General features: G+C 51.4%; 9 protein-coding genes across 9 annotated transcripts; 8 read left to right on the forward strand and 1 right to left on the reverse strand.

Annotated features, from left to right (window-relative positions):
- Positions 1–659: 659 nt before the first annotated feature.
- Aspvir_005286 (PX domain-containing protein) lies at positions 660–3,742 on the forward strand (the record flags this gene model as incomplete). The annotated part of the gene is made up of 7 exons (XM_043268505.1): positions 660–771; positions 831–1,060; positions 1,138–1,446; positions 1,506–2,118; positions 2,175–2,271; positions 2,328–3,471; positions 3,521–3,742. 7 exons carry the CDS (start codon positions 660–662, stop codon positions 3,740–3,742), a joined length of 2,727 nt encoding a protein of 908 aa, XP_043124440.1.
- A 2,841-nt stretch (positions 3,743–6,583) lies between these two features.
- Aspvir_005287 (uncharacterized protein) lies at positions 6,584–7,646 on the forward strand (the record flags this gene model as incomplete). Its single annotated transcript, XM_043268506.1, has 2 exons — positions 6,584–6,746; positions 6,808–7,646. 2 exons carry the CDS (start codon positions 6,584–6,586, stop codon positions 7,644–7,646), a joined length of 1,002 nt encoding a protein of 333 aa, XP_043124441.1.
- A 466-nt stretch (positions 7,647–8,112) lies between these two features.
- Positions 8,113–9,552, forward strand: trm5 (tRNA (guanine) methyltransferase; the record flags this gene model as incomplete). Its single annotated transcript, XM_043268507.1, has 1 exon — positions 8,113–9,552. One exon carries the CDS (start codon positions 8,113–8,115, stop codon positions 9,550–9,552), a length of 1,440 nt encoding a protein of 479 aa, XP_043124442.1.
- A 334-nt stretch (positions 9,553–9,886) lies between these two features.
- Aspvir_005289 (DNA-directed RNA polymerase II subunit RPB4) lies at positions 9,887–10,490 on the forward strand (the record flags this gene model as incomplete). Its single annotated transcript, XM_043268508.1, has 3 exons — positions 9,887–10,077; positions 10,176–10,303; positions 10,363–10,490. 3 exons carry the CDS (start codon positions 9,887–9,889, stop codon positions 10,488–10,490), a joined length of 447 nt encoding a protein of 148 aa, XP_043124443.1.
- A 2,849-nt stretch (positions 10,491–13,339) lies between these two features.
- On the forward strand, positions 13,340–15,640 carry Aspvir_005290 (putative C6 transcription factor (OTam); the record flags this gene model as incomplete). Its single annotated transcript, XM_043268509.1, has 2 exons — positions 13,340–13,740; positions 13,870–15,640. The coding sequence occupies 2 exons, from the start codon at positions 13,340–13,342 to the stop codon at positions 15,638–15,640; spliced, it is 2,172 nt and encodes a 723-aa protein (XP_043124444.1).
- Positions 15,641–16,583: 943 nt separating this feature from the next.
- Aspvir_005291 (VOC family protein) lies at positions 16,584–18,013 on the forward strand (the record flags this gene model as incomplete). Its single annotated transcript, XM_043268510.1, is given in 3 exon segments — positions 16,584–17,192; positions 17,209–17,697; positions 17,744–18,013. 3 exon segments carry the CDS (start codon positions 16,584–16,586, stop codon positions 18,011–18,013), a joined length of 1,368 nt encoding a protein of 455 aa, XP_043124445.1.
- A 1,159-nt stretch (positions 18,014–19,172) lies between these two features.
- Positions 19,173–21,062, forward strand: Aspvir_005292 (GMC family oxidoreductase; the record flags this gene model as incomplete). The annotated part of the gene is made up of 1 exon (XM_043268511.1): positions 19,173–21,062. One exon carries the CDS (start codon positions 19,173–19,175, stop codon positions 21,060–21,062), a length of 1,890 nt encoding a protein of 629 aa, XP_043124446.1.
- Positions 21,063–21,298: 236 nt separating this feature from the next.
- Positions 21,299–21,988, reverse strand: Aspvir_005293 (mitochondrial 54S ribosomal protein bL21m; the record flags this gene model as incomplete). Its single annotated transcript, XM_043268512.1, has 1 exon — positions 21,299–21,988. One exon carries the CDS (start codon positions 21,986–21,988, stop codon positions 21,299–21,301), a length of 690 nt encoding a protein of 229 aa, XP_043124447.1.
- Positions 21,989–22,494: 506 nt separating this feature from the next.
- On the forward strand, positions 22,495–23,524 carry Aspvir_005294 (rRNA-processing protein NSA2; the record flags this gene model as incomplete). Its single annotated transcript, XM_043268513.1, has 4 exons — positions 22,495–22,497; positions 22,618–22,628; positions 22,686–23,228; positions 23,287–23,524. 4 exons carry the CDS (start codon positions 22,495–22,497, stop codon positions 23,522–23,524), a joined length of 795 nt encoding a protein of 264 aa, XP_043124448.1.
- Between the last annotated feature and the right edge of the window lie 338 nt (positions 23,525–23,862).

Here is a 23,862-nt window from a genome sequence, read left to right on the forward strand (position 1 = left end):
GTATGGATACCACTCCACTGGCATTCGACGTCGATCCCGCTCTAGGCATCGACGATCCATTACCATCGAAATTAGCACCTCATTACAATAGCGGGGGCTACAAGGCTGAGCCCCTCTCAACTGGAGTGCTGGACGCGTCAGTGGCAGCACGAAAATTCAAAAATGAGGTTTTCACTCTGCCTAATAAGAAAAGAAAAGAGGGTTCGAAGGTACCCCTCGATATGTAATACTATGATTCGTACCAGTGCAAATTGGACCTGGATCCATTGTGACGACACCTGCGGAATCGACTCCCCTGTTCTAATTTCTCTACGGAGTACCTCTTTTCCTTTAACGAACTCTTTAATAGGTCCTGCTGAGTAATTTTCAGCCTTCATACAGTTTCTTCGGATTCTACGAGAGGTATTCAGTTTATTATTTTTCTTCTACCTTTTCTTATATTCGGTCACCCGACAAGGACTTTGTCCTGAACGCTTGGCGCTGAAAGCGGAGACGTCATTCTGCTTACCCCAAAACAACGTCCGGTCATACATTAGGCAGACGGGTTCTGGCCATTACTTGCGCCGAAGTGAAGCACCATACTCTTCCTTGCGAGGTGAATGGTCTCTGAACGAGTCGATTGAACGAACGGATCGAAGTGATAGATCCCCTGGCTCGACATGCCTGACGCAAACCCCGCCTCCCATGATGCCGACCGTCTCAAGTCAGCCGGTCGGCCGCTATCAACTCATGTACCACCAGGGCAAATTCTGACGGGAAAGCAAGAGCACTGTGAGAATCGTCTCCATTCGGTTAAATTCTGGCCGAGGAGGCCTTGCTAACCCGTACAGATCTGAAGCGCGAGTTGATCGCCCGTCAAGTGCGCAACGAAATCACCGAGCTGAACTCCCCGACGGCCCTCCACCGCTTCGGCGCTCCATTCAAATCTGAATTCGGGGAAGTTGCCCCCGTTGATTCTGAACTGCCGATTCTGCGATACATCTTTGTGCATCATGTGCGCAAGTTCCCTTTCCTCGACCAGGCCCGCGAGAAGGAGTTTTGGCAGGATAAGTTGCAGGTGGTATGTGATTGCACCGATTTGGTTGTCTGTGGGAGCCGGAGAGTCAGTGTGACTAACTAACGTCGTTCCTGGTGCAGTTCCTCGAGTCGTTCGCTAACAAGCATGTATCGTCCTCGGAAGACCGTTTGGAGGAGACCAAGCGCAGGAAGCTGGCACGGAAAGCTGAAAAGCTCGTCGAGCTGATGATGGTGTCCGGAATCCCCACAGCGTCGGGGTATGAAGAGCGGATATCATTCTCGGAGATGGAGGTGGTCGATCGCGGCGCGAACGAGACGGGCCTTCTCGTGAATATGCCGGAAGGCCATGCGATACATGGCTGGGATGTCAATGTGGCAGCGGTACGAGTTACCTCGGTCAAGCGGACAGTGCGATACCATAAACATGCGGTCAGTGATAGGGATAAGCACGGACTGAAAGATAATCGCATTAACTGACACTTTACTAGGAATTCATCCTCCGTGTGCGGCGGGAAGGCAAGCCTGACATCTTTGTGGCCAGGCGATATGGAGAATTCTCAAAACTTCATAAAAGACTGCGTACAGAGTTTCCGGGTAGAACATTAGCTCCTCTCCCGAGGAAAAATAAGTCGTCAACAAGTGCTGGTCTTTTCGGCTCGGCTGACGACGAGGCGTCCTCTATTTCTTCCGTGTCAACTCAAGATACTAGCGAGGGGTACGCTGGCCGAACGCTGGCTCCGGGCCCTCATCACAGTCGTTCATTGTCGCGCTCCTCCATGAGATCGTCAAAGTCTGGAAGACTTTCAAGCGAGAGCCCGAGAGATACGGTACTTTACAGGGAGGAACAGCGCGTCTCTCTCCGTGCGTTTCTACGCACTTTGCTGCAGAACAAGCGAGTTTCCGAGTCAAAGGCGATGGAGGAGTTTCTGACAGCAAATTCCGTCACCTTGAATGAAGAGGAATTGACCGATGTAGAAAGAAGAAAAGCAGCAGACGCCATCAGGATTGAGGAGCAGAAGCGGTTCTACGAGATTGCAAGGCAGCGTGCGGCGGAATTGGATGTCTACATGGAGCAGTTCCGCCGAGATATTGTGGAGAGCAGTAAGCAACGAGTCACAATGGCCCAGGAGCCGGCTTTACTGACATCTTGAACTCAGATGGTCTAACGAAATTATTCTCTGAGATTCGTGAAAAGAAGACGATAGCGGACCTTAGTCCTCAGTACCAGAAATTTGCTGAATGGCTTCGAATTGAGTGCGTTGATGACCCGGATCTCCAAAAACTTGTCCATCTTGACTGACTATAACTAGGGTTGCGGCAACTCTCTATCACATATTCCTGGCTGAGGATAACTCTCCCGAGATGTTTGCGCAGTTCAAGAGGATACATTCTCTTGTCCCGTATACCCTGCTAAAGAATGTCATCCGCATCGCCAACCCTGCGGCTGTGATGAGTGGTGTCCTAGATCTTTTCCTCGCCCAGCCCTTTGGGTCGCGGTCCCTGCTACAGCGCATCTTTTCCATGGCTCTAAATGACGGCATTAAGCAATTCCAAAAGTCCATTGACTCGCTGGCAGCCAAGGTTGACGATCCTGTCCTGACTGGAAAGCTAAAAGCATTCGCGCATGCAGATGAGAACATCAAGAATGAAATTCGGACAGAGGCTGCGACTGAAGATGTGGATTTGATCGTTGCCATTCTTCGGTCGGAGCTCATATCACCTGAACTTACTCCTGAACAGGTTGGAAAGGTGTTCAATGCCTATGTGGCCTGGAATCATGCGGTGGACAACGTGGATCTTGAGATGCAAGAAGGGGCTCACTGGTTCGCGAACATGAAGCAGTTGCTCAAGCTCTACACCCGACAACGCGACAAGTCAATGATTCTCAGCATCATCGAGGAGCCTGTCACCCTTCAGTTATTCCGCGATCTCTTCACGATTTTCTACGAGCCCCTAGTGCGCGTCTACAAATCGGCGAATGTGTACAGTAGCATTACTGATTTTGCGCAATTTGCCGACGACACGATCGCTGTGATTGAGAAATGTCACAGGCAGGATGTTTCGGCCGACCCTAACCAAACCGTCCAGGCCTTCATCGATCTCTGCGAACGACACCAAGACAACTTCTACAAGTTCATTCACGAAGTGCACCTTCACGATAATGGCTTGTTTACCTCCCTCATGGGTTGGATCGAAGATATCCTTGAATTCCTGCGCCACGGGCCTCAGGGAGGTAAGCTTGACATGAATGCTCTGTTCCATGGAGCCAAGGATGTCGGGCAGATCGATGAGGCCAAGGCCATTGAGGAGATCAATGCTTTGATCAAGTGGCACGAGGATCGCAAACGGTGGCACTTGAATAAGACGCGACAGAAGATGGCGGCTGAAGGCACCGGTAACGAGTCTTTCCCCGGGAACGCGACGTTCCGCGGCAGTGATTTTGGCTTGGATGAGGTATGTGTAATGCAAAGGGCTTGTATTTTCATGTCTAACACTCTCCCAGGCCGACCTTCAGGATCTCGCCATTTCCGACGCGGAATCCGAACAGTCTGAGGAAATGGAAGAGGACGACCTTGATCCGATCACCGCTGAGAGGAGACGCCGTGTCAAGAAACAGGATCAACTTCGCCGTACCGCGGGAGAACCGGTCAAGCCGGAAGTCCAGGAGATTCTCAAGCTCTCGGAGCCTTTTAATGCTATGTTAAGGCAGGTACTTGCCGAATAGGCTCGACTCATCCCGATGATACCCCTGCAATTAGTCACTTTTGAGTACGCTTGCCTGTCTGCTTGCTTGCACTTTGCATACTTTAGATCAGAGCATAGACATCTTGGATAGCTCATTAGATTCCACTTCAAATACAAAGAAAGGCAGTATCATAAAACTTCTGATGCTTTCTTCAGCGGTGTGGTCTCCTGCTTTCCTTTTCCGACAAGACCACGACCTACTTATCTGCTACTGGTACCTATACGCTTACTTGTAATCTTCCATCTCATGATAAGAAAAATATCCATCATTTCATCAGAAGACGACCGGGGGTATACATGCTTCTTCAGATGATTTTGTGGAATACTCAGCTAGTGTGGGACTATTGCAGGGCGACCCCAGTTTCTGGGATTTTGCAGAGTGGACACAGTCCAAGGGACAATCTTTTACATCTTAATGAGAGAGTGTTTGCCTCCTCTTTTCTTCTGATACTGGTGTATTAATTACGTGCATGACGGCTCATAAATGAATCCATACTCCACCACAGTGCAAAATTCAGATTGCCATCACGCTGCCTCTAGGACCCAGACCATCTTGGTGAATTTCTTCTTCTTCGACCAGTCAATGCTGGAAAGCCATGCTGATTGCGGATATCATGATTCGTCCCTTCCGCACGAGCAGTGGCACCACTCCAGCCTGGCCTTCTTTAGTGGTAGAATTCTGTCTGTCCATTCCTCTGTCGACTCTGTTAGCTTACGGCAACAGAAGTTTCAACGGCCACGCAACAGCAAACCAACAGCAAACGATCCCAATACCGCAGGAGCCAAATAGAGACAATGGGGTAATATTCATCAATTATTGAATCTGGCGCGTAGCATCGAATGTGCGGAGCCGATCAGCTTCTTTCAGGAGTGCTACGACGCTATGTTAAGTCTTACTTTGCAAAAGAACTTGGATTTTGAAGATTCCTTCGCGTGCCGTATCAAAGAAGGGAAGAAGGTAAGCTAGAAATGGCGCTCCCTTGACCGCATTACAAATTGAACAGGTCTCAATTACTGAAATTGACCGTTGAGGTCCTCTCGTATCTCTCATAAGAGCGAGATAATACCATCTGCGACATGGGATAAGCATTGGCTAAATGAGCGAGATGGCAAGAACACCAGCCTGTGCTAACAAGTCTTGCATAGCCTGAAGTGTCTTCCGCTGGGGGCACAAATACTGTTGTTACATGGCAATGCTAGCATAATCTCTAGATGCTCTGATTTACCAGAATTGTGCACGGATATCTGGTCCGACTCTGCAGACATTTTCCAGGTGTCCATAACTCGTTTCGTTGAAATCGACCAGTACATGTGCGACGGAAGGGCTTTCTTTCCACTTGTAGTTCTTGCTCGTTTAAAGGAGGGGTAGGCGGCGGGAGGACCTGATCCGAACGTTTAAACAATTCTCAAGACCGTGTCAGTTATCTTCCTGCCATCTGGTCACGAGAGTTAGTCAGATAAGAGACAAGAATTAGGGAGTAATAGATCATGTTTGCTTACCTGTGCCCACATCTCAGGCAGCGGTAGAAGATGGTGCTTCCTTCATCAGCGCTCCTCAACTGCACCTGAGCATAAGTCACCTCCTTGGATGGGCATTTGACACAGTCCACTTCGATCCTGGGCCCAGAGCCAAGGACGTTACGATCGACCACCTGAGTATTGGATTTCAATTTATTCCTGAGCCTTGATGGAAAATTTTCAGAGACATATTGTCTCGTGTAAGATAACGCTTCATCTTTCCAAGATCGATCCGTTAGCCCCACGGAAGAGCTGAATAAGAGACAAGAACCAGCATACTCTTTGCAGTCTTTCCGCACAGCTCGCACTTCAAAACCTCCTCGGGGGAGATATCGAGAAGATTCCCACAATCTTCACAGAATTGGACGACCATGATGTCTCAGCATAAAAGCTTACTGGTGAGGGTTGGATTCGATTTTAGCGGTTCAGTTATGCAACTCTATTATATCATTACATATTTAGGCTACCTGGTCAGTAGGCCTTAGGCAAGTATTAGATATAGTCCAGGGACTATATCACCCTGTTCCCAAAGTAGTTAACTAGCAGAGAACAGCAGAGATGGATCCCAGGGTGTGACATTATTACCCCTTTTACTTTATTATCTATAGTAAATTAATTATACCTAAATTATCTTTATCTATTTTTATACTATAGGCCTCTATTATATTACTCTCTAATACTAATATATATAAGTAATTAATTATATACATCCTATAAATTATTATTATAGAGAATTCTAGAGACTTTTATATCTATATATATCCATTGCTAATACTAGCTGAATTCTAAATAATAATAATAATAATATTATAATACTAAAATATTATAATTATATAACTATTTTAAAATCTTCTTGAACTAAATTAAACCTAGTTATATTATAAGTTTTATTAATTATAACTTATTAAAGATAGTTATAAGAGGTTTCTTAGGTAATTAATAGTTATTACTCCTAAGGGTAAGTTAGAAAAGGCTTTCTATATTATCTTAGTATTAGTTAATTTATAGAATCTAATTTAAATCATTTATCCTAATTACTAATGGCTATCATGTGATTAATAATATGATTGGCCCTGGTCATGATGGCTTTAATGAGGCAACTCAGGCACCTAAGTATCATCTCTGAACGATTCCCCGGATTCTACGGAGTATTTTGCAACGTTTGGCTTATCAGTTTCCATAGCGACAGGCAAGGTGTTTGCTTCCACTCGTTGCGTCATAACGACCACAATAGTAAAAAGTTACTCAGCTGTTGTATCTGCCCTCACCATGTGATGGGAGATACTGCTCTATTGCTACACCCATGATTTCTCCTCATAAACGTGCGGTCGGAGGGCTGTCGCCTCGCTCCGCCGTCCCATTGCGGGGACTCTTTCTTGAGGGCGTGTGGAGGTGCAACTGTCCCGAACGCCCACCAGCCGTCAGGCTGCAAACAAAGAACCATGGGGTCAACCATGGGAGATGGTGTAAGTATCCTTCTCAAGGGATTCACTAGCATAGTACAGAATCATTGTTGAAGCGATACAGTCTACACCTGCCAGAAACCCCAACACAAGCGCTGCAACTTCTTTCTCTGGCAAAGCGACGCAGAAGCGAGGGAGAAACTAGCCGTGCTTTCGAGCTCACGGACTGAGCCGCGCCCAGCGAACAATACGCCTACGAAACCACCAGTGCAAGGAAGCGGCCTTCTCACGCCACAGACGGACACAAAGGTCCAGGATGTCCGCGGGATGAGCGTCAACCGCACGCCCACACCGTCGAAGAGCGGAAAGGCCAGGATGATGACGGAGGATACGGATGAGTTTAGCTGGGATGATTCGTCGGAGGCTGAGCAGCTGACCGAGTTGCTTGAGCGGCCTCGTCAGCCGGATTTTGGACAGGGTGGGCCTCGCAAAGCGCCGCGGACCGAAACCTTCACGTCTCCCGGCAAGCGAAAGCTGTCGGACATGGAAAATGAGGAAAGTGAGAGTGCGAGCGCGCTTACGCCTACGTCTATCTTCTCGCCCCGCGCGCAGACCCGATTGCCGCCGGCTTCGGCGGAGGTCTCGATGACGCCTACGCCGGGCAGGTATAGAAATGTGATGTCTACGGATGCGCATGACGATTCGTCTGAGCTAGGTCTCGAGGCTTTGAAGATCCTGCAAAGTCATAAGGTGGTCGTGCCGAAACAGGCGCAGGACGAGTTGTTGGCGCTGCTGAACAAGCATGATTTGAAAACTAAGGGGATTATCCGCGGGCGGGACATCTCACGAATTGCGCTGAAGAAGAAGGATGAGACCATTATGAAGTTGAATGAGAGGATTGCGAGCCTGGAGTCGCAGAGGGAAATGGATCGAGCTATCATTGATGGGTTGAGGGGACGGTAATAAGAATCAAATTTGAATGAAGTGGGTGGAAGCGATAGGGAAATTGCATTCATGATACCCTGGCCGGCAATGTAAGTACGATTTTCTTCAAGTTTTCATTTTATTTTCTTTATGTCTGGAGGGTTGAAGTCGATGCCATGAAAGCATATATTATCACACAGACATGTCGTTCCATATCAAGTACATTATATATTATTGTTAAACGTACCAATATCATTTATACTCCATGAGCATTTCGAATCATCATCATTATATGATTCTGGACGTGAGATCGAACAATGCCATTATGCAGGTATAGATCAATATCAATCACGTGACTGATAAGATCCAGAAGCTAAAATCAAAAAGTATGAATCACATCCCCACCAACGTCAACAGACCTCAATCGCAAGATACCGATGCCTCACATCGTATAATTAGACAATAGACCGCTTAGCATACACCCGTGGCACCTGTCCTCCCGTCCATGGACTCCATGACCGACTCCTCCAATTCGCTCCGCAGCAGCGACCTTCCGGAAATGTTTCGGCCACCCGTGAATCGCGCGATGCGTGTCTTGGACCGCTCGTTCTTTCGCAAGACGGTTCCTCTCTCCGCTGCTGCGGTTTTCCAAAACTCAGATATCTCAAAGGTGCGGGGGGAGCTACACAAAAGCCGGGATCTCCTGGCCGTGCCCCGGCTCAACTGTATCCGGGACGTGACAGACCAGGACGGGCAGATAAAGAAAGCTTTGCTACTGCGCGAAACTGTCAAGCATGACGATAAGGAAACATGGTCGCCGAAGATAAGTGAGCTGGTCGAGAAGGGGAGGATCGCAATGCGGCCGTACGACTTGACGCTGGACTATGATTTTTGGACATACGCCGATATTATCTCCTCGATTCTACCGGAGGACGAGCTACAAGAGATTCCGCAGGGATTTACTCAAGTGGGACATGTGCTGCATTTGAATCTCCGCGAGCAATACCTCCCTTACAAGTATCTCATTGCGGAGATTCTGAAGGACAAGAACAAGGCGATTAGGACGGTGATTAACAAAACCGAGGACGTTGGATCGCATAGCGAGTTCCGCACGTTCCCCTTTGAGCTTCTGGCGGGTGATAATGATTTGAATGTTGTCCAACACGAGCAGGACTGCGAGTTCCGCTTTGACTATTCCCGCGTCTACTGGAACAGCCGTCTGGAGACGGAGCATCGGCGACTCGTGGAGAAATTCAACAAGGGCGAGATGGTTTGTGACGTGATGGCTGGCGTGGGGCCGTTTGCTGTGCCTGCCGGCAGGAAGAAGATCTTTGTCTGGGCCAACGACCTCAACCCACACGGGTACGAGGTGATGCAGGACGCAATCAAGAGAAACAAGGTGGAGGGCTTCGTCACACCGTTCAACATGGACGGCCGGGAATTCATCCGCTGGTCTGCCAAGGAGCTTCTGGAGGCCGAGCCGGTGACTGGCACCATTCATCCCAAGGTGCGGCGGGACAGAAAATCGGGCAATAAAGTCGAGCAGGCTCCCCCGCCTCATCCGGAGGAGTATCACCGTCCAGTGTTCTTCGACCACTACGTGATGAACCTCCCCGCCACGGCAATCGAGTTTCTCGATGCATTCCCCGGCGTCTATGCCGGCAAGGAGTCGCTGTTCGCTCCGCACACTTCCCAGCGACTACCTATGGTCCATGTGTACTGCTTCTCGGGCCATTCCGAGAACGAGCTGGACGACCACATTGACATCTGCCAGCGGATATCCGAGCGTATCGGGTACACTATCACGCCCGAGGATCGGATCGGAGGCAGTGGGAATCAGAGCATTGAGCTCTCGATCCACAATGTGAGACTGGTCAGTCCTAAGAAGCAGATGTTCTGTGCTAGCTTCCGTCTGCCTGCGGAGGTTGCGTTCAAAAAGGTATAATTCTACATTAGGGGATCTTGTTATAGACGATCCTCGCATAGCATGAGGCGTTAGGCTTGGTATTCTGTATATAAAACAAACCTGATACCCTATTATGAAGCCCGCAATATGGCATCCACACTTAGAGAAAATCGTATGTGGAAGGCGGTGAACATGTCACCGCCTCAAACTGCCTTGCGCCCTCCACCTCGAAGTTTTCCCGCTGAGGCACGAGCTCAACGTTCAAGCTCCGCATCCCTCGTCTGTCAATCTCATCAACCTTCTACCGTCTACAAAGTACACGCCGAAGCATTTTCCTTCACGAATTCAAGGTTTATCAGGCAACAAACTCATCATGAGCGTCCAGCTCCCCCCAGCCACACACCGCAAGCGCGCCCTCCCCCAGGGCGAACTCGAAGCAGCCTCAACCCTCAAACTCGGCGCCGATCAAAACACACATACCCTCTCGCTGTCCGAGGCACGGCTCGTCATCAACAAGGTGCTGGAGAATAAGCGCCGCGGGGGCAAGAAATACGAGGAACCGGAGTACGTTGCGTTGCTTGCCCGTCACCTTTCCCCGGTGACGGTGTTGTATCTGTCCATCCACCTACAAACACGAGGCTAACAGACTCGGGATGAATTAGGAATCTTAGCAAGACGCTGGATTACCTGGAGGTATTTGCGCGGTTCAAGGACGAGGAGAACATCAAGGCCGTGGAGCGGTTGCTGAACTCGCATACTGAGCTGGAGATGTTCGAGCGGTCGCAGCTGGGTATGTCTTTGCCTTGATTTTATTGTGTCTGGCTGTTGCTGATAATGAATGGAAAAAAGGGAGCTTGTGCTGCGATAATGCTGAAGAGGCCAAGTCGCTTATTCCGAGTTTGCAACATAAGATCTCCGATGCGGATTTGCAGGAGCTGTTGGATGAGTTGACGAAGCTGAGGAACTTCACCGAGTGAATACGGAGCACCTCTTGACAGGTTGGTTGGGGTATCAGAATAGCATGGAGTTTTGGGCGTTTGGGCATGTTGTTGTTCTACAGGTACTTTGTAGAGTGTTATTGTTTGGGGCAGGCATATTGAGCGGACAGTACATATGAATCGGAACCGAGCATACTCAAATGATTGAATTGACGCTGACACTCGTGCATGACTCGACATCGACTTGGTCTATATCGCTGGTGACCATTTCGATGGTCTCACATGTCAGAGACTAAAAAGCTCTGTCACGTGGGGTGTCGTTCACATGCCATGAGCCTGGACTTGATCATGCCCGTGGGGAAGATACATCTGGAGTGCAGCCCGGACGTCATAGAGAACTGTATTTACACTTTTAAAGGATTACTATCTGCATTGACTACAACTTTATCTGAGTTATTTCGCGTTCCCAACACTCAGCCACATCAATTGTTCAAGGTAAGGTGTAGGTAGATGGAAGCCAAGGTAACATTATTGTGGAGGCCCGCGGTCTGGAGAAATGGAATTAAGTTGGCCAGGCTGGTCAGTGGTCACCATGACCTTGCATCGGCTTTGGTGTTGCAGGAAACATGGATGATGGATGACAGCAGGATTGGTGCTCGGTAAATACCTCTGATGATTTTAGGTTTGAATTGCTTTTGATATGGGTAGTCCTCCCATATCCAGCTCATGAAGCCATACCTCAGTACATATTTAGGAGGACAGTGTACATGATCAACTCAAATGGCTACAGCTGATACAACTAATGAAAGTCACAAGCACAGTTTCCATTTAAGTCGCGGATGTACGCATCATAGCCTGATTGTTGCTGTTACTTCACTGCAATATTCAGATCTAGCGAGAATCCATCCCAATTGCAAACGATTCTGTTACTAATGTGCCGACCTTCGACCGCGCCAAGGATGTGTAGACACATGTTACTTAATAATAGAAGAGGACGGGGGGCAGTACTCCGGAGACCTATGGTAAGCAATTACGCCATGGATAAGTCATGAAAAGGCGGGAGGAGACCGAATTAAAAGGCAAAGTACCGAGGGGGTACGGAGTATAACCTTCAGGATGCAAGCCTCTTCTCTCATTTTTCAGATGATTCGTTTCCTCAAATGGTGCTAAGCCGCAGAGCTTCCCGTATCAGCAGTGATGCCCGAGATCAGAACCAGACCAATGGCGCCCCGGCTAATGTCAACTCCAAGGCCCTGGCCAGGTCTCCACTCTGCCGGAAAGGGAGTAGTCGGGTGTGGAGAAAGAGCAGCTGCAGGCCGATCCCCGTTGCCGGTGTTGCACCAAGCCCGATTGGGCTGCAAAGAGCGTGCTTGATTGGAGAGGGAAAGGGTGTTATCAGAGGCTGCTGATTGGATGATAGTATCTCTATCTCTGGGATCTCGGGCGAGTGCACCACATTGAGCACTTGCTTTGATATCTCGCTTCTCCCTTAAGAAGTAGTGGCATGGGTCTAAGCACTCTAAAGTAGGTATTCTTGCATTGAAGCTGAGATGTGATTTTTTTTACGTCTCTTCAAAGTTCCTCATCTGCTGTCCTCGGTGGACGTGTATGTAGGTATGTGTGAGCTCATGCTGACTAACCCAGGAGGAATTGCCAGTACGTAATCTAAAGGAGGTTCCTCGCCCCCGGCCCAATCAGGCGCGGATGTCTTATCTTGGGAGGCAACATCAAAAGCTGCAGAGATGCGACGGCCCAGGAACAATCATATAATGGCAATTGTCATCATTGGGAAACGGCAGCGGCGCAGAGGCAATCTGTTACGTGTGGGAAACGTCGTTCCCGAGCTGATCGCATGGAGCGAGTCGGGATCTCGTTGGAATGTTGATGTTTCTGTTATCCAATCTTAACTGAACCGGAGGGAGGCAGAACGTCCGGTGGAAAGGTGTATGACTGCGAGGCATCCAGAGACACATGTATATACTACACCTGGAGTCAATCATCCTGGATTCTGAGAGATAGCTTTTCCTCTACTCGATTCGTATCATTAACATCCTATCTATTGTTCGTTCATAAGTCATAGATTGAAACGGTTTCATCCTCCGCGGAATGACAGAGCGGACTATCAAGCATTTGATACTGCTGCAGTCGCTCGCGAAGGCTCATTACTATTGTTGAAGATAAACACCAATACAGTCATATCATTACTTTGTTTGATCGTCATATCTTCCATTATTATTATTTTACAACAGCACAGAAAGATCTTGATTATTATCTATATCTCATCTTCATCATCGTTAGATCAATCAATTGTCGCGACTGCAGCCAACTGGTTCCAGCTCCGGTTCCGCTCTCTCCGCTCCCCCGGTCGATATCGCCTTTTACAGTTGACCACTACTATCTCCGGACTGCATTTTCTTCCACCTCGCATTGTGTCGAGTCTAGTCTATCTTCTTCTATCTAGACTCGTCTTTCACCTGTCTAGTGTCTACCGATAAGCTTCTCCTCCGCGGTTCGTACGTTGCTCTCAACCCCGTCGATTTGGGCTGCATCCCCAGTCATTGATTGGTTGGTGGACTGCATTGAAGCTATCCGTATCTACCGACAGATCACTCAACCTGACACAGCCCTCTCCTGGCCCTTGTGGAGGAGTAGTCTCTAGCTTCTTGCGGAGCATCATCCTGGCGTCTCCGGATATCCCGGTTTACGAGAGCAAATCCAATTGAATTAGCTGTCAGATTGTGTGGGAGGATAATCCCTGCACAAATATCTCTTATCTATCTACCTAGCTATCTGCTATCTCCATTTTCTATCTACGTCTTCCCTATCGGGATCGTCTCTTCTTTTCTCGTCTTTCCCCCCGACTGTGCCTGAGAATCTCTCCACAGTGAATGGCTGCCGTTATCACTCTCCAGTCGTCCACGACGGCTGGCCCTGCGGCTACGTCTGCAGCTCCCTTTCAACAGCCTCACCCCTCAGACCACCACCTTCTTCGAGCCCGTTCTCAACAACAGCAGGCTAGCTCGACTCCTGCGCCTATCTCGCCCTCCTCTGCCTCCATTGGATCATTGCCCCGTCTGCCAGCACCTGGTCGGGATGGGTCAAGTTGTGACGCCTGTTTGCGTAGAAAGAGCCGGTGCGCCATGAACGAGATGGTCAATAAATGCTACTCGTGCGACTTCCATCGCCAGGAGTGTACCTTCACTCTCAGTCGTCCAGGTACGGCGGACGCACAGTCCAAAAAGCGAAAACTAGAAGATCCCGTCCCCGAGGAAGTGGACACTACCAAGAGGTATGTATGACGATGATGTTTTCTTCCTCGTGGGGAATCTTACCCCATGCCGATTTCGGATGTCACCAAGTTATGCTTATGCATGTTTTGAGATAAACACTAATCTTTCTTGCTTTCTCCTCTTGACAGGCAACAACAGCAACACCCACAACCAACAGCTGGAGTCCTGTCGCCAGTTTCCAAAACAGATGTCTCTCGCTCACCGGTGAATGGTCACAACCTCCTGATCCCGTCGGGGTATTGGTCCCAGTCTGCCAAGTATATTGGCATGACCACTGAATTAGAGCCGGCCCTGCTCGAACATCTTCCCCTCGACCAGAACGACGAAGGAGTCGTTGCATCAGCCCGGGTACGTAAGATCGGTAACGACGGTACCTTTATGCGTGTCGTCGAACCGCCGTCCCAGGCGGACTCTCCGTCCGTCTCGCTCGATGCTATCGAGAGCCTGGTTGCTCCCTATGGATCCACCTTGGTGGAGAAGTACTTTGAGAGCATTCACCCAGTGTTTCCCATCCTGATGGAAGATGCCTTTCGTCAGTCGTATCGGACCAGACAAGGGCTTTCTCCGCTCTTGCTCTCCGCTGTCTATGTTTTGGCTTTGAAGTTTGTGGATATTGGCCCTGCCTCGCAGTCGGTGCGACGCCCGGATGCTGGCCGTCTCGAGAGCACCGCGCTCAAACTTCTCATCGAGTCCTTGCCCCATGCGACTATCTCGACGATCCAAGCCGGACTGCTTCTCATGGAAAAGTCCACCATCGCGACCCATGCGTTGAATGCGCAGCTGGTCACCGCCGGGTTCGAACTTGGGCTGCACCAGGACTGCAGTGGCTGGAACATGGAGACCTGGGAAAAGGGGCTGCGAAAACGACTGGCGTGGGCCCTGTATTTGCAGGACAAATGGTCGGCGCTAGTCCACGGGCGTCCGTCCCACATCTTCGCCTTCAATTGGACCGTCAAGGACTTGGTAGAACAGGATTTCACCGAGGCCTTCCACACGGACAACACGCAGCAGGACGATGCAGACGTCGGTCACGGTCCGCTCTTTTTCTGCCACATGGTGGCGCTGACCACCATCCTGTCCGACATCCTCGACCGATTTTACACTCTTCAAGCGATCGAGGAGTTCAAAGCGGCCGGCGGCAACCGGACGCGCATAATCCTGGAGCGGGCCAAACCGGCGCAGATCCGACTGAAGGAATGGTTTGCATCCCTGCCCCCGCAACTGAAGATGGACTCGAGCCTCGACCTCTTCGACACCGTCACCGAAGACACCGCCCGCAATGGGCCCCTCCACCTTTCCTACTTTGCGACCGAAATCACCCTCCACCGCTGCATCATCCGGTCCCTCTCCCCGGACACGGCCGACGCCTACCTCTCCCACATCTGCCGCTCTGCCGCGAAGACGCGCCTCATCTCCGCCATGGACTTTGTCAACCGGCTCCGCCAGCCCCACCTCCGCTCATTCTGGCCCGCCGCCTCCCGCACCAACTTCTCTCTTATCGGCTCCTTCGGCGTCCTCCTACGCATCACCGCACCCACCAAGGAGGAGGCCGAGTTCTACCGTCTCCGCCTCTGCGAGTACCGCTGGACGCTGAGCGTCAGCCGCAAGCACGCCGAGTTCCTCGATTTCGCCCTCGACAGCCTCGACAACGCCTCCAACCTCGACCGCCACGTCCCCGGCAAACCGGGCATTGACGAGCTGATGACCAGCGCCGACAAACCGACCATCAATAACTCCCATCTGCCCTCCGCTTCGCAGTTGGACGAGTCGATGCTTGAAATGGACCACACGCAGGACAGCACCCGCGGCGGCACCTCGTCTGTCGTCTCGGGACTGGCCTCTCCCGCTACCTCCGTCAGCGATGAAAGTATCCAGGAGGCGTCAGACCCTCCGTTGTAACTTTCTTCATATTCCTCTTGTACATATCACCTACATTACATCAACTTATGCCTAACGACCTTTCACCCCTTTCAACCTCTTCTACCAGGCGGCGGACTCAACCCAACCACCTGGCTTCCTCACTGGATCTGCATTTACGAATGATTCCCCGGATGGACGACTGGATGATTCAATAGCCCGGATCGATTATACTTGTTTGATGATGATTATTTTTTGTATGCTAGCTCATGATGAACCCGGATATAGACTGGATCGGCGATTGGGATAGATCACGAATTAATGGTATTACCTCACTATGCAGTATTTGTCCGAGTGGTCATATCATACACGTATGGTCGAGGATCCAGGCGCACGTACTCGTCTGGCAATCAATCATGAGTAGACTCAGGTAGTCTATGCAATGTCGGACATCTGATCAGAAAGGTAAACTCGGCTCGACCCGACTCAGCTGTGCAGCCCCTAGCAAATCCGACCTGGGTTGACCTTGCCGTCAGTTCCGATAGAAACTCAGCCCTAACGAGATGAAGCGGTGACCTCTTCAGCCCTACCATACTCCATACAGATGATCATATCAATCCAACAGGTCGTAAATGTGATATACTCCGCATTTCCCCGCTTGCTCCAACTTAGTCTCTGTTCCTGTTACCTACAACCGAGGATAGACGACAATTGATGTCTTGATTGGGTGATATCCGTGATCCGTCGGATAGGATCCGGGACGGATATACACGCCATGAGATGGCTGTTGATGACGGTGAGGAGAAGAGATGTTAGTCGTGAGCTTGTCAGCTACGGGGCTTGTGCCTGACTCTGTTTATATAGTCTATGCCTTCGAGGTGTTATCGGATGACGTCCTCTGCATACTGCACTGCGTAGTATTCTGGGATAGTATAAGACCGCCATTGCCCTTACATGTTTATCAGCTGATACAGATAAAAGCAAAATGACCTTGGACCAAGACAACATCCGCGCGCGCTTCTGCCATGCCCTCTCGGAAATGTACAAAGCCGAAGTCCCCCTGTACGGGGACCTCGTCGACCTCGTCTGGCAAGCCGACGCAGAAGCCCTCCAGTCCAGCCAGCAGCAGCAGCTCAGCAACACCACAATCAATCCAGACGAGATCCTCCCCGCCCGGAACCGCGTCGAACGACACGGCGCCATCCGCCTCGGCACCCCGCGCGAACTCTCCACCATCCGCCGCATGTTCGCCGTCATGGGCATGAGCCCCGTGGGGTACTACGATCTGAGCACCGCCGGGTTCCCCATGCACGCGACGGCGTTCCGGCCGCGCACGCGCGAGGCACTCGCCCGGCATCCGTTCCGGGTGTTCACGACCGTGCTGCGGATGGAGTTGGTGAGTGAGCGGACGAGGGCGCTGGCGGAGCGGGCGCTCGCGCGGCGGGAGATCTTCAGTCCGCGGCTACTGGAGCTACTCGATCTGGCGGAGAGAAAGGGGACGCTGAGCGGTGCGGAGTGCGACGAGTTCATCGCCGAGGGGCTAGGGGCTGGATACCTTCCGGTGGCATTCGCGCGCGACGGTCACGCTGGAGGAGTATCGGATCCTCAAGGGCGAGCATCCGCTCGTCGCGGATATCGTCTCCTTCCCCAGCTGCCACATCAACCATCTGACGCCGCGGACGATCGACATCGACCTCGTGCAGAGGATGATGCGCGAGCGCGGGATGCCAGCCAAGGAACGCATCGAGGGGCCGCCGCGCCGCGCGCATCCCATCCTGCTGCGTCAGGCGAGCTTCAAGGCGCTGGAGGAAACGGTGTATTTCCGTGACGCGCGGAATGAGTACGTGAGGGGCTCGCATACGGCGAGATTTGGCGAGGTCGAGCAGCGGGGGTATGCCCTCACGCGGAAGGGGCGCCAGCTGTACGATCAGATTCTTGCGCGGGTGAATCGCGAGGCGGGTGGCTCGGTGGTGTATGCGACGATCCTGAGGAAACACTTCGAGGAGTTTCCTGATGATCTGGCGCAGCTTCAGGCGCAGAAACTGGCTTTCTTCTGTTATTCGGTGACGCCACATGCGTCGAAGAGGGATTATCAGGGCGTAGAGTCCGTTTCGCTGGCGCAGTTGTTGAAGGACAATGTGCTAGATCGACTACGAGCCCATCACGTACGAGGATTTCCTGCCTTTATCCGCTGGGGGCATTTTCAATTCGAACTTGGCCAACACGTCACAGGCTAAGCAGCTGATAATGGAGGCTGATACTGATCTGGATGGATTTCAACGGATGCTGGGGGCTCCTGTGTTGGACGAGTTTTGTCTGTACGAGCAGATCCAGCAGGAGAGTTTGGAGACTTGTCGCCAGCAGTTGGGAGTTGGATCCATTGAAGGCGACAGTGACATTATTTCATTCCATTAGAGTAGGTCTTTGTTTTCGTCAATAAATGATCCTCAATGTTATATGGCATTAGCATGACTGTTAGACCGCTCATATCTGGCCATGGCAGCTTTTGAACATTAACTTGAGCTTGCCTCTGCCATTATTATTTGATCAATATGTTCAGATCCATTGTCAAACAAGCCTTATGTCTTATAAGCTCCACTGATGACAGGCCAGGGAGCTTATTGAGATATGCCAGCTGGAGGTCACTATTTCACAACGCAGTTTTTCATGCACACTTTAGGATTCTCTACCTCTGACTTGTAGGACAGAGAAAATCTGGCCAGAATGCATTCCTCAGGTGGGTTGATATGAAGGGACATACATACATTGTAGCTAACTGGCATGTTTCCAGAGATGAGGATACTATCTCGTCAATAGCAGTCCTATCCGCAGGAATAAGAGAGCGTTCTTTTCATTTTATAAAATAATCTAATCAGTGAAGCATGTTGTTTCCTCTGATGAGAGTGGGCGCTGTCATTCCAATGCTTATGTCTAATGTAGAAATCCAGGGAGAACTCCTCCGTGCCAGGTGCCTTGCTTGGAGAGTGCTAGAGGGCTATAGCACCTCATTGTACCTATATCTTTGTCAAAATATGCAGTACATGTCATCAGTTTAATCGGAAGTATTCTCCAAGCGAGGATGTAATGTATATCTATCTGACAACTCCACAATCACTCTACATTCTCCAGCCAGGTTGTCATTGTTCAGGTACATTTTTCGAGACAGACATTTCTGTGTCACAAAGACCAATTCTGCGCAACTCCTATCAGCATTTCCAGGAGGTGGTCATTTTTCCGTGCTGCATTGAACTAATGGGATATCATGCTCTAGGTGCAGCCAGGCTCTTTCTTTCTGACTTTTCAACCCTAAGACACTGCTCATCCAGCAACCATACTCAGCCCACCTGCACTTCATTGCACCAAGACGCGGGGGCATCCATCTATATTGCTCACAGTGGCAGGTTTATAGTATTCTGAATCTTAAACAAACAGTGTGGGTCGTCATCTACAGAACAATGCTCCCAGCCCTACTCAGTCATGGGTCACATTCTTCCTGAACAACATAAAACATAAATACTCCGTCCTTAAGCTTGAAGTCAATAGAGGACGCCTTCTAGCGACTCGGTACCGCAAAATGCGTGCCTTTTACCTGCTTCTCCCCAGCCTTGTGGCGGCAGCAGATCTACCCTCGAAGCCTAACCTGCTCTCCTATGGGCAAAAAGGCCCTCTGCTAGGAACTTTCTTTGGGACTCCAGGCGCCGACGCAACATTTGACTATGTGGTCGTCGGCGGTGGGAATGCCGGCCTGACCGTCGCCAGCAGACTCGCCCAGAGCCGATCATTGAGCGTCGCTGTCGTCGAGGCCGGAAGCTTCTACGAGATCGACAATGGGAACAAATCGGTCGTTCCTGGCTACGCGACGTACTTTGCGGGAACAGACCCAGAGGACTACCAGCCGCTGATCGACTGGGGATTCGTAACAACCCCCCAGCCTGGTGCAGGCTATCGCACCGAGCATTATACCCGCGGTAAGACGCTGGGAGGTAGCTCTGCTCGGAACTTCCTGCTCTATCATCGGCCCACGGCAGACAGCATGCAGAGATGGGCGGATGAGGTGGGCGACGAGAGCTATACGTTCGATAGGATGCTTCCGTACTTCAAGAAGTCGTGCCACTATACGCCCCCGGACCCGAGGCTGTCCGTCAATGCTACTATTACGCAGAATTCCGCCGCGTTTGCTCCTTCTGGCGGTCCTCTGCAAGTCTCTTTTGGCAATAGCGTTGATGCCTTTGGAACCTGGACCCAGCGGGCCTTCACTGCCGTCGGCTTGGAGGAGATCGATGGCCTGAACAGCGGCAGGCTGCTAGGCGCTGCATACGGCACCTCTACGATCAACCCCAAGAATGCACAGCGTTCCTCGTCCGAGTCGAGTTTTCTCCAGGACGCCATCGCCAAAGGCTCGCCTCCTACGCTCTACATCAATGCTATGGCGCAGAGAATCCTGTTTGACGAGGACAAGGTCGCAACAGGTGTCCAGGTCTCAACCGCAGGCACATTCGGCACGCCACCGGTCAACTACACTTTGAACGCTCGCAAGGAGGTCATCGTATCGGCCGGCGCCTTTCAGTCTCCGCAGCTGCTCATGGTCTCCGGCGTTGGAGCATGCAGCGAGATCGCACAATTCGGCATCGACTGCATCCACGACCTGCCCGGCGTAGGCCGAAACCTGCAAGACCAAGCCTTCTTCGGCTCCGCACATCGAGTCAACGTCCTTACAGCATCGGCATCGGCCAACGATCCAGCTCTGGCTGCGAAGCAGGTAGAGCAGTACCTCGCAAACGCCACCGGCCCGCTGTCCATCTTCGGCGCCGGATACTACGGCTTCGAGAAGCTGCCCGAACCGTACCGCTCGCAGCTCTCCAAGGCCTCCATCCGCGCGTTATCCAGCGTCCCGAGCGACTGGCCGGAGATCGAATGGCTGCCGCTGAATGCCTGGGTCGGCAACGGGTCCAACTTCATAACCGGCGATCCGCACGATGGCTACAACTACGCCACCATCGCTACGGCCCTCGTTGCGCCGTTCTCCCGCGGGACCGTGACGCTGGCAGATGCGAGCATGAATACGCCGCCTGTCATCGATCCGCAATGGCTTGTTGATCCCACGGATGTGGACCTGGCGGTTCAGTCCTTCAAGCGCCAGCGTCAGATCTGGGAGGTGCTCGTTAGAATGGGTGTTGCTGATGCGCATGAAGCGTACCCCGGAGAGCATGTTCAGACGGACTCGCAGATCCGCGAGTACCTGGCTAAAAGTGTGCTTCCTGTGTTTCATGTGGCTGGCAGCTGTAAGATGGGAAGAGAAGATGACCCGATGGCGGTCCTGGATAGTACTGCTCGGGTCTTTGGAGTGCAGAACCTGCGTGTTGTTGACGCCAGTAGTTTTCCGTTCTTACCGCCGGGACATCCGCAGGCGATGGTGTATGCTCTTGCGGAGAAGATTGCAGACGACATACTGGCTGGGAGATAGCCTTAGTTACATCACTATCCGTATCAAGGTCGATATTCTCGACCTGTCAGAGTAACCCTGTAGAAGACCAAAAAGAAATCAACATCATTTGCGATATAGAATACAATGCACGAGTCCATGTGCAGTCAGATCTATCTGTACATAGCATGCCCATCAGTGGATAGAGGCAAATAACAATAACCCCAGCATACCATATGCCAATCATAATTTTTCCCACTTCCAACGTCCCAAGGATGTTAAGCATTAGCCTCCAGCTTCGGCACATCCTCCCCCTCAACAACCACGGCCCCCTGTTCAAGTAGCTCCTCCGCCGTCTTGACGTTGACATCCATCACCCGCAAAAGCGTATACTTATGCTTGCTCTTGACCTTCCGCACATGCCGCTGTCTCCGCTTCGTCTTCTCCTTCACCCGCAACGGTTCCGCATCCACGCCCATAACCCTCACCCGGCACTCGAACAGCCGCTCATCGATATACGGCGCCCCCTTGAGCGTGAAGTCGCGCGAACCCAGCACAGACGCCCGGTTGAAGCGGAGGATGTCGCCCGGTTTCACGCCCCGCATGAGGAACGGCAGGCGGAGGTGGTCGCCTGCGGTCAAGAGGTAGGGTTTTGCGTGGAGGTGCGCGGTGATGTAGTGCGGTTTTTGAGATGTGAGGAAGGGGAGTTTCTCGAGGAGGGATTTGGTGAGGCGTAGGGGTGACGCTTGATCCTGTGAGGGTTGAGATTGAGTTTGTGCGATGGGCGTGGAGGATTGGGCCCGTGGTGTGGCGCTGAGTGGGCTCTCGGGGTGTGATGTGCTGCTGCTGCTGCTGCTTGTGTTCGTGGCTTGGTGAAGGCAGGCGCGGAAGCTGGGGCGCAGGAGTGCGTTGTGCTGCTGCTCCCAGGGTAGGGCGAAGGCTCTTGCGAGCGTTGTTCGGGAGAACATGGTGAAGCAGGTATTGGCGGTCTGCTTCAATTGAAGTCAATTGGGTATTGTAGCTGTCTGCGTTCCTCCCAAGCGAGGACGAGACGCAATGGACGCTTGATGCTGGGCTGGACTGGTTGTTGATGGGCGTCGGTGTCGGCACACTTGAGTCGAGAAATTCCAGCGAATGGCGGATGTGGCCGCCTCGCTTTCCGTAGCGGCACGTGATATTATCGACTCAACACAACTAAGGTACGGTATCAAGTTCATGCATCCGGTCGAATAGGTTGCTCTATTTGGAATCTCTTGCTCAGTCTTCGGATCAACAAGTCAATGACTTAATTAAGTCATTGTGTGAAGCGATTGTCGGCAGTCAGAGTCAACAAAATTTCAGCGCGATAAGAATATCACGTGACTTATCAATATCGAACCTGCATCACCCGCAGAACAACTTTTTTGTCTCAGTCTCGGCCAGGAGGAGCATCAACATCGCTTGTCAGTAACGTTCTGTCTGTTATACATCCATCATGGTATGTTACCCTGTTCACAATCCCTAGAATAATGCATCGACTGCTCCATGTAGCCACATGCAGGGTTCTCACGGGTGAAAAATTACTGAACCAGTACTAACTAACTGCTTCTGAATACAGCCTCAGAACGAGTTCGTCTACCCCTCTCGACTCAGCTGTGGTCAATACACAATCTAACAGAACCTTAGGTATATCGAGCGCTGGCAGAAGCAGCACGGTAAGCGGCTCGACCACGACGAGCGCGTCCGCAAGCGCCAGGCCCGTGAATCGCACAAACAGTCGCAGGATGCCCAGAACCTGCGCGGCCTGCGGGCCAAGCTATACCAGCAGAAGCGGCATGCCGAGAAGATCCAGATGCGCAAGCGCATCAAGGCACAGGAGGAGAAGAACGTCAAGTCCTCCGCCCCCGACGAGCCGTCCAAGACCCCTCTGCCCCAGTACCTGCTCGACCGTTCGCAGGCGACCAACGCCAAGGCCTTGTCCAGTGCTATCAAGGACAAGCGGGCTGAGAAGGCGGCCAAGTTCGCGGTGCCCCTGCCCAAGGTGAAGGGTATCAGTGAGGAGGAGATGTTCAAGGTTGTCAATACGGGCAAGAAGACGCACCAGAAGTCGTGGAAGCGGATGATCACCAAGCCCACGTTTGTCGGTAGCGACTTCACCCGGCGACCGGTCAAGTACGAGCGTTTCATCCGGCCGATGGGTCTGCGTTACAAGAAGGCCAACGTCACACAGTATGTTATCTTCCTTCCATCTGCCTCTTGCGTTGCAGCTCGACTGACAATCTCTCAGCCCGGAGCTCGGCGTCACCGTGCAACTGCCCATCCTGGGCGTCAAGAAGAACCCGCAGAACCCTCTCTACACCCAACTGGGTGTCCTAACCAAGGGAACCGTCATCGAAGTCAACGTCTCCGAATTGGGTCTGGTCACGACAAGCGGAAAGGTCGTATGGGGTAAATATGCGCAGATCACCAATACTCCCGAGAACGACGGGACAGTCAATGCGTACGTTGCCCCTTTCACCAATTGATTTCCCCACAGAGTCGTACTAATCTTCATATTCAGAGTCCTCCTGGTCTAATCTCATTCACTGAGCGGCCCACCGCACCTTGATACCAGTTCCGTTGCAGAAGTCCGCATTCTCATTGGCATTTTCTTCAGTTCAGCAGTCTATATTCGTGGGAGGCGTTCAAGGCGCGCACTGTGGTTCCAACTATTAAAAGTATCCATCTAGTTATCAACCCTATTTGCAAGTCAGTAGAAATAGATACGTCATGACTGTGTGATGAGCAAATCTCTGCATTGGCCGTAGATAGCTTTCAGGACGTCGTGTTGCTAAACTGGTTTGAGTACTATACAGTCCGAGGT

Source organism: Aspergillus viridinutans, assembly GCF_018404265.1.
Source record: "Aspergillus viridinutans IFM 47045 DNA, scaffold_3, whole genome shotgun sequence".
Classification (NCBI taxonomy): Eukaryota; Fungi; Ascomycota; class Eurotiomycetes; order Eurotiales; family Aspergillaceae; genus Aspergillus; species Aspergillus viridinutans.